The sequence below is a fragment of the Sinocyclocheilus rhinocerous genome, unplaced genomic scaffold (assembly GCF_001515625.1).
Source record: "Sinocyclocheilus rhinocerous isolate Xijiao unplaced genomic scaffold, SAMN03320098_v1.1 scaffold1405, whole genome shotgun sequence".
Classification (NCBI taxonomy): Eukaryota; Metazoa; Chordata; class Actinopteri; order Cypriniformes; family Cyprinidae; genus Sinocyclocheilus; species Sinocyclocheilus rhinocerous.
This window is the reverse complement of record NW_015645543.1, coordinates 780,611-789,464: the sequence shown is the minus strand read 5'-3', so window position 1 is coordinate 789,464 and position 8,854 is coordinate 780,611. Positions and strand designations below refer to the sequence as shown.

Below are 8,854 nucleotides of genomic sequence, written 5' to 3'. Positions count from 1 at the left end.
GGGCTAAGGGTCACCCGACAAAGTTTTGAAAGTTTTGTAAATATTGACAGCTGTATGAATAATTTTTGGTTTATTGTAATCCATTACATACCTTTCTATCAAAGTTATGTGACATTATCAAGCTGAATTTGTTCTGACATAGTTTAACTCTGAGTTCTTGTCATATTTTATTACCATTTTCTAAACTATAGCGAGTAAACTGTGATAATGTGAGAAATGTTGAAGGTGTCTGAATAAATTTTGGTTTGACTGTATCTATTTGATAAATTAAGTTAACCAACTAACATTATACATACTCTTTTGGTTTCTGTACCCAATATTTAAAAAATGTACAAATGCAATAAAAATATCGGTATCGGTACTCGGTATCGGCAAGTACCAAAAATAAAAGTATCGTATCGGGCGAGTACTGGAAAAAGTGGTATCGGTGCATCCCTATTTCATTCATTAAAAAAATGCACAGAAACGCATCAGGATTTTAATGCATGAGATCCTGCAACGTCAGTCAGAACGAAATAATTCGTCTTACGATTCTCCCCGCAGGCAAACGGCAGACGAGTGCCGTGTTCTCTAGGCAGGGGTCACAACCATCACGTTAGTCACAGCCCATTGCTCTCCGGTGGAAATAGTGAATGTGTGCTAGCTGGAGTAAAATCATGCGTCTATATCGCTGCCTGATGGTTAGGGCCGTCACCCACCTGCTGCTGGCCTGGCCTAGCAAGATAAGTGGACTGACCAGAGCGCTCGCTCCATCTGTTCAGTGACATTTGCTGAGCTGTGCTGAGTCACTGGCATGGCTGGAGTGTTGTGCAAATGATGATCCCGGAGCAGCGCTCTCCTACTCTGAACTCAGATCTATTAAACACCCTCAGGCTTCTGGGTAATTCTTTTTAGCCTGTAGTTATAGTTATAAAGTGAATTATCATTATTGCTAATAATGTATTAGAAATGAATTGCAATGCTTGTAAAAAAAAAAAAACCCTGCAATTATATATTACACTTGTGTGTGTGCGCGTGCGCGCATGTACATATTTGTTTATAATAGTCATGTCCTCTCAAACATTCCAGCTGCAATTGTATAATGTTTATTATAAAATGACAACAATTATTATCAACATCATGTTAGTTATAAACTAAATTATTATTATTATTATTAATATATTTGAATTAATTTGCCACATGCTTGCAAAAAATACAGATGCAATTGTATATTATTTATAATAGTAAAGTGCTTCAAACATTACAGCTGCAACTTCATGTTTATTATAAAATAACAATGACAAAATAATATGCTCGGCTTTGGCTCCAACATATTCTATAATATTAAACACTACATATTAAATACAATTCTTACTTCTGAATAAGTCACGGATTAGAATTCTTGCTAATGTCTTCTGTGTAGAGCTTCTTGAACTTGTTTCATAATTAACTTTACACTGTTGAACCAAACCTGAGAAAACACTAAACTTACTTGAGCTGAATAATGACACTATTGTCTTATCAGAGCTGCTTTAAAGCAATTTGAATTAGTATTATATTTGAAAACCTTTGCATCAATGATTCTGTTATTTCCCATTTTATTACTGTGAAGCTGCTTTGAAATAATCTATATTGTTTAAAGAGTTATATAAAAAGTTGACCAGAGTTTTTTTTTATGTGCACGTGAACGACTCTGGAAAACGTTTATACTCTGAAACATATTCTCACAAATACAAGAACACCCATGAATAAGATGGGGAAGGCTCACATAAAGGGATTAGACTTTATCGGGGACATGAGCCATACGGAGAATATTGTTGTGCATGTAAATGTCGGTGACGTACGAACCGTGTGGAAGTCTTAGACAGATTTAATATTTGGCAAGGAAGCCTTTGAATCCCTGCCTGGAAGCCAGGCTTACACAGCGCTCAGAAAGGGATGAGAGCCAAGAGTTAATTCAACATGTCCCCCTTTCTTTCCTTCTGGGTTTCCTTGCCTCGCCTCTGGGGTGGGATGATATCTCACACACTGCTTCAATGCTTTTGTAGAAACGCAATTCTCTGGATGGCGGTACAGCTTGATTTTTCCATTTGAAAGAGAGAAGTGCTCTCGTTTCTATGTTGAAAGCAATGGCTCGGAAGGCCACAGAATGATTTTTCATTACCTGCCAGGTGCAGCGGTGTCGAGTTGCGTCCCTGTGTGTCTCTGCAGTTGATGTTCTCCAAGCTGCACAGTTTCTGGACCCGGGCCAGGCAGCCTTTTTTGGCGGCATCCAAAAGCGCTGCATCTCCTCTCAGCAAGTCCTGGATATCTGTGTCTCCCTCCTTCACCATGTCCAATGGCGTGTTTCCATCCCGATTCTTCTTGGTGGGGTCTGCTCCATGCTGAAAGAGACAAAGACATTGAGCGCAGATCCACAGAGAAGCCCAAAGGCTGACTTAGCACAGTTTAAAAACCTCAATACAAGAACACCCATGAATAAGATGGGGGAAGGCTCGCATAAAGAGATTATTCTGAATAAGACTTTATCGGGGACATGAGCCATACGGAGAATATTGTTGTGCATGTAAATGTCGGTGACGTACGAACCGTGTGGAAGTCTTAGACAGATTTAATATTTGGCAAGGAAGCCTTTGAACCCCTGCCTGGAAGCCAGGCTTACACAGCGCTCAGAAAGGGATGAGAGCCAAGAGTTAATTCAACATGTCCCCCCTTTCTTTCCTTCTGGGTTTCCTTGCCTCGCCTCTGGGATGGGATGATATCTCACACACTGCTTCAATGCTTTTGTAGAAACGCAGTTCTCTGGATGGCGGTACAGTTTGATTTTTCCATTTGAAAGAGCCAACCTGACAGAACTGGAGAGGATCTGCAAGGAGGAATGGCAGAGGATCCCCAATTCCAGGTGTGAAAAACTTGTTGCATTTTTCCCAAAAAGACTCATGGCTGTATTAGATCAAATGGGTGCTTCTACTAAATACTGAGCATTTTTCAGTTTTTCTTTTTTAATAAATCTGCAAAGATGTCAACAATTCTGTGTTTTTCTGTCAATATGGGGTGCTGTGTGTACATTAATGAGGAAAAAAAATTAACTTAAATGATTTTAGCAAATGGCTGCAATATAACAAAGAGTGAAAAATTTAAGGGGGTCTGAATACTTTCCGTACCCACTGTATATATATATATAGATAAAATGTTAAAAACTTGATATGATGTGATATGTGGTATGATAAAAATAAATGTTTTGTAAATATTGTATTGTAAAATTATATCTAAAATGTATCTGTTGGTATAAATATATAAATATTAATAGTTTATGCATATTTATGTTCATATTTAGTAAATAAATATAAATAAACATTCACATTTATTTAATATTTTATTGCTTTAATGTTTTAATTAGTGCTGTCAAACGATTAATCGTGATTAATCGCATCCAAAATAAAAGTTTTTGTTTACATAACATATATGAGTGTACTGTTTCTATTTCTTATGTATATATAAATACACACACATGCATGTATATATTTAAGTAAAAAGTGTTATGTTTATATATTAAAAATATTTATATATAATATAAATTATAAGAATATAAATATATACATGTAAATATTTTCAAAATATATACTGTATGTGTGTGTATTTATATATACATAATAAATATACACAGTACACAAACGTATATTATTAGAACAAAAACGTTTATTTTGGATGCGATTAATCGCGATTTGACAGCACTAGTTTTAATATATTTTAATGTCCCAAAAAATATGGTTGGTTACACTTTATTTCGATAGTCCACTTTAGACATTCTATTAACTATAAGTAACTTTGTAACTACATGTCAACTACATGTCAACTAATTCTCATTAATCTGCATCTACATGTCTACTAACTCTCAGAGTAGACTGTTAGGGTAGGTTTAGGGTTAGTAGAATAAGTTGACAAAGAAAGTGTTAGAAGATATTAAGCAGACAGTCTACTAATACTCTACTAACTGCTAGTAGACATGTAGTTGCAAAGTTACTTACTGTTAATAGAATGTCTAAAGTGGACTATCGAAATAAAGTGTTACCATATGGCTTTTTTGAAAAATGATTTTAAGAATGTTTACTTTTAAGAAAACTATTTTGATCAAATTGTATCTTTAGGCCACAAGTACTGAATCTAATAGTTAAGGTCCATTAATATTTCAGTTCCCTCTACAGCAATAGATCAAAGAGAATTTATTTTAATTCCCAGCAAATGAATTACTCCTAACTGAATTGATTTCGAATCATAATCAAATCAAATCAAATGCAAGACTTTGTGAATTCTTTTTAATTAGAAAACCGTTGCCTTCAAAATCCATTACAGTTTTAGATTCAGTGGATGAGAAAAGTAAATTTCTTTTCTGCAGTTTCTACCAAAGCCAACCTCAGCAGTTCCAAACATGTTTGTTTGAAGTCTAATGTGCATATTCTTTACAGCTCTGAAGCTGAACCTCTCTGTGACAGTAACCTGAGGTACGATGAAAGCAGACAGCATTAAAACCAACGTCTGCTCAACGGCAATAAACCTGAAGCCCCTGCAGCGGATCACACTGCATTTAAAAACTTTACAGAGTGATAAAAACCATTAACAACTCCAGGCTGTCAGACATCTAGAAAGAGCTATCTCCTGAATTAACAAGTATGCTGAGTGACGTGAGTAGGTCAGTGTTGAGCAAGCAGGAGTAGTGATGACAATACCTTCAGAAGCAGTTTGCAAATCTCGTATTTGCCCTTGGCCGCCGCCTCGTGCAGCGGAGTGAACTTCCACAAGTCGGCCACGTTGACGGACGCTCCGTGTCTCACCAGCAGCTCCGCCACTTCGTAATGGCCATACGAGCAGGCGTTATGCAGCGGCACCAAACCTCTGCCAACAGACAGGGAATTCGAGATAAATAGTGACAAGAAGATTAAAGTTTATCTCCTGGTGCTGCTAACTCATGCGCTGACTGTTAATGAGGTTCACTCCACAACTGAGGGAGAGTTTCTGAGCAAGAACAGCAAGAAATCTCACCCTTTGTCTTTGGCGTGGACATCGGCGCCGTGGTCCAGGAGATACTCAACCACAGCCACGCGATTGTAGCCAGCGGCAAAGTGGAGCGGAGTGGAGTGACGACCCTCCAGGTCTCGACAGTTCACATTCTGAGGGGAGCAAAGCTGCTGTGCAAGAAAAAAATGATTGAAACATTAAACCGAATGCTTGATTTCATATTGCAAATACATCACTTTATTTTAGTGATGAGTGTTTAAATACATCCAAGAATTGATTTCATTTGATGTGCTTTTATAGGGTACCAGGCCAGAATTATGGCAAGCGTCAGTAGAGATTCTGATTAATTGCCTGACAAAAGTCTAATTGGTGCTCTGATCTAATTACTTTACGCATAATGAGGCTTTCAGATAATGAGGATCTGATCGCATCAAAGGCATCCATCCATTCAAACATTTTTATCATCGGTTTCTAAATCACTTCAGGCTTATATTACCAGTCAAAAAGTTTGAGGTTATAAAGCTTTTGATCTAAAGACTTATGCTTAAATTAATCACCGCACTTTTGTAGACTAACACAAATAATGTGTTCATTAATCATTTATAACTGTAATAAAATGTATTTTAATTAATAATAATTTTGCAATATTAATAATACTTATTCAATTCATTCAGTTCAATTCATTTCACGTATATGTGTATAGCGCTTTTCGCGATACTATAAATCGCTGCAAAGCAGCTTCACAGACTATTTTAATTTCTACATTACATTTAAAAGAAGCTTATCAATAGTGACATACACTACAGTTCAAAAAGATTTTTGATGTTTTTGAAAGAAGTCTTTTATGCTCACCAAGACTGCAATTATTATATACAGTAAAAAAGTGATATTGTGAAATATTATTACAATTTAAAAGAACTGTTTCTAGTTTAAGTGTTTTATATTTTAAAAAGTAATTTATTCCTGTGATAAAGCTGCCACAAATGTTTGAATGATAGTGTATAGTATAAAAAAAAAACTTTAGACTGAAGTGTATGTGATGGTTTTTGTGCACGCTGGCTCAGCATTTCTCTCTTACACACACACACACACACACGACGGTGAGGTCTTCTTACATCTCCCTTGTACAAGGTCACGAGTACGGAACAAAACACATTTAAGAACTGCAAGCTGTGTCCTTGAAAAGTTTCATTGTCTGGGATAAAGAAACTGAACTCATTCAGGGTATTTTTGTTCCAGACAAAAGCATATAAAAAAAATTCAATATCCATAACTGCAGATATATTTTCATCTCCGTGTAACCTGGAGCTGCTTTGTAGCACTACGCTAATGAAAACAGTTGTAAAGGTTATTACAAGTATCTCAAACAAGTTAAGGTTTCTTACAAAAAAGAAAAATAGTGTCCCAAATTTCTCTTTCTAGAGAGAACAGTTTCATGTTATATCTTGGCTCCACCAATCATCACAGATTTTGTTTAACCCTTGGTTGACTGGTGGACAACAACATGACTAGTTTGAAACCAAATTAAGGAGCCTCTCACCTTCACAGTGTCCAAGTCTCCTGCTTTTGCTGCTTCTAAGAGTCTATAATCCACGTCTGAATTCCTCACTGGAATGTTTTCTAACAGACACGAGCATAAATTAATGTGAATTTCCATAATTGTTAATGCATAACATCAAAGCCCAAATAAACAATCCCAAACCCCAGATTCAGTCTGTACCGTTTAGGATCTGCTGTACAGCTTCATTGCCCATCTGTGCGGCTGTGAAGCCCTGCAGGGAGACGATGGCGGGGTCGGCTCCATAACTCAAAAGTAGCCTGCATGTCTGCAAGTGTCCCGCCAGAGCCGCCCGGTGCAACGCCGTCTGACCCAGCGTGTCAACAGCATTCATCTATAAACAAACACAAAAAAGCAGACTGAAATCTCCTCCTCCTCACTGATCAGTGAAGAGCACATCTGAACGCAGCCCACAGAGCAAGACTGAGCTGTGAGCAAACTTGGCCTCTTTTGAAATGAACACAAATATGAATTAATCAGACAAGCCCCTGGGAAACTTCCACGCTCCATCAAAGACTATCAACACTGCACAGCGAAGAATGAAAGGGACCTACTGCGTAAATGTGTGCGTGTGGTTTAGCGTATGGCGCGATTACAGTTCATTATTCTGTCTCAAACTTGTTACTTTTTTAAAAAACTCAAACTCAGCAAAATCATGCTTTACTGGAAGTGAAAAATGCACATGACGCAGTTCTCCACATCAAACACACAATGGCAACCAATTCTGATTTGTTTTAAAATAAATGTGTGACTGATAATAATGCATGAACATTCATTTTGAGAAAAACTGACAATGAAATCTCATCGGTGAAAGGATGCTTACATCAGAGTATGCTAAATGTTAAAAATTTTCTATGCAAATAAGTTATGCTTGCAGGATTTCACATAACCTTGCATTTTCTCTTCTCCATCTTGAGGTTCACATTCTGGTTTTTGCTCATATTTTCAGCCAAAATTGGCTCTTTTGCCTGAAAACAGCATTTTATTGCATTTTTGGATGAAAATGTTCCATGGTCTAAATGTTTCCGCATCTGTACTACATATACACATTTATGATTACATGATTATGATTACATACAGAGCTGCAAATAATGAAAAAACTAAATCCAATATGACTGACTGAAATACAAAAATCAGATTCTGAATTTCAAATTTCAAACTACATACACTGCTGTTCAAATGTATGAGGTTAGTAAGATTTTACTTTAATGCTTTTATTTTTATTTGGGCAAAGATGCAATAAATTGATGAAACGTGACAGTGAAGACAATGATGTTACAAAAATATGTCTATTTAAATAAATGCTGTTCTACTTAAATGCTTTTTTTTTTTTTTAATTCAAAGAATCCTGAAAAAAATGTATCAAGGTTTCCACAAAAATATTAAGCAGAACAACCGTTTTCAACATTTCAACACAGATAATAATAAGAAATGTTTCTTGAGCAGCAAATCAGTATATTAGAATGATTTCTGAAGGATCATGTGACAATGTGAAATCATGAAAATAACTGCAGAATGACTGCAGAAAATCCAGCTTTGCATCACAGGAATAAATTACATTTTAACTTGCATTAAAATAGAAAACCTATATTTTAAAATGCAATAATATTTCAGAACTTTACTGTTTTTTACTGTATATTCGAGCAAATAATTTGCAGCCTTATTAAGCATGAGAGACGTTCTTTCATTATTTCAGAAACATTTCAAAATTTTACAGACCTCAAACTTTTGAACGATAGTGTACAAATCAGATTAAATGTGAATTTTGTCCGGTCCAAATCGAGAAACTGCTAAACAGATTTCAGTCGCACAGTCTACACCAAAAACATATCTTCTTGTCGGTTTGAACAAAGCAACACATATCAGTCTAGAACTTCAGCTAATAAGCAGCTCCCACCGTCAGCTAATTTTCTCAGTGACTGTTTACTTTAGACAGCTTTATTCTTCATGCTTCCTGCTCTTCTTATTAACACAATGCTTCTGCACCATCTGTTTACTGGTTCACACGTGGTCTGAAAACACACACTAGCTACAATAGCCTCCTGTCTTTGAACCTCCAGCCTGACTAATTATCCAGTCCATTAATGTCACTTAAGTCTGGCCGCTGAAGTTTGGCAGCGAGCTGGGTCGCAACACCAGTTAACGATCGGATGCGTTTCCGAGGGGTCGCACTGCAACAGATGGACACTGGCTGATGATTGAATGATGGAATTCGGGTTATGCCGGGACAGCCTCCGTTTATTTATCATGCAGAAGAGCTGGGATGCGAGCACAAGGGAGGTCGGCTTTGAAAATCAAGCT

At 36.7% G+C, this 8,854-nt stretch overlaps 1 protein-coding gene across 2 annotated transcripts in view; it reads right to left on the bottom strand.

Moving 5' to 3' along the window:
* Positions 1-8,854, bottom strand: part of tnksa (tankyrase, TRF1-interacting ankyrin-related ADP-ribose polymerase a) — a 102,491-nt gene that overhangs the window by 24,868 nt on the left and 68,769 nt on the right. For both annotated transcript variants that reach the window (XM_016510219.1, XM_016510218.1), the window contains exons 13-17: positions 6,716-6,887; positions 6,536-6,615; positions 5,020-5,165; positions 4,707-4,872; positions 2,144-2,363 (exon numbers count right to left, since the gene is read on the bottom strand). In XM_016510219.1, coding sequence (XP_016365705.1) covers positions 2,144-2,363; positions 4,707-4,872; positions 5,020-5,165; positions 6,536-6,615; positions 6,716-6,887 — 784 coding nt within the window. The remainder of the gene's footprint in view (positions 1-2,143; positions 2,364-4,706; positions 4,873-5,019; positions 5,166-6,535; positions 6,616-6,715; positions 6,888-8,854) is intronic.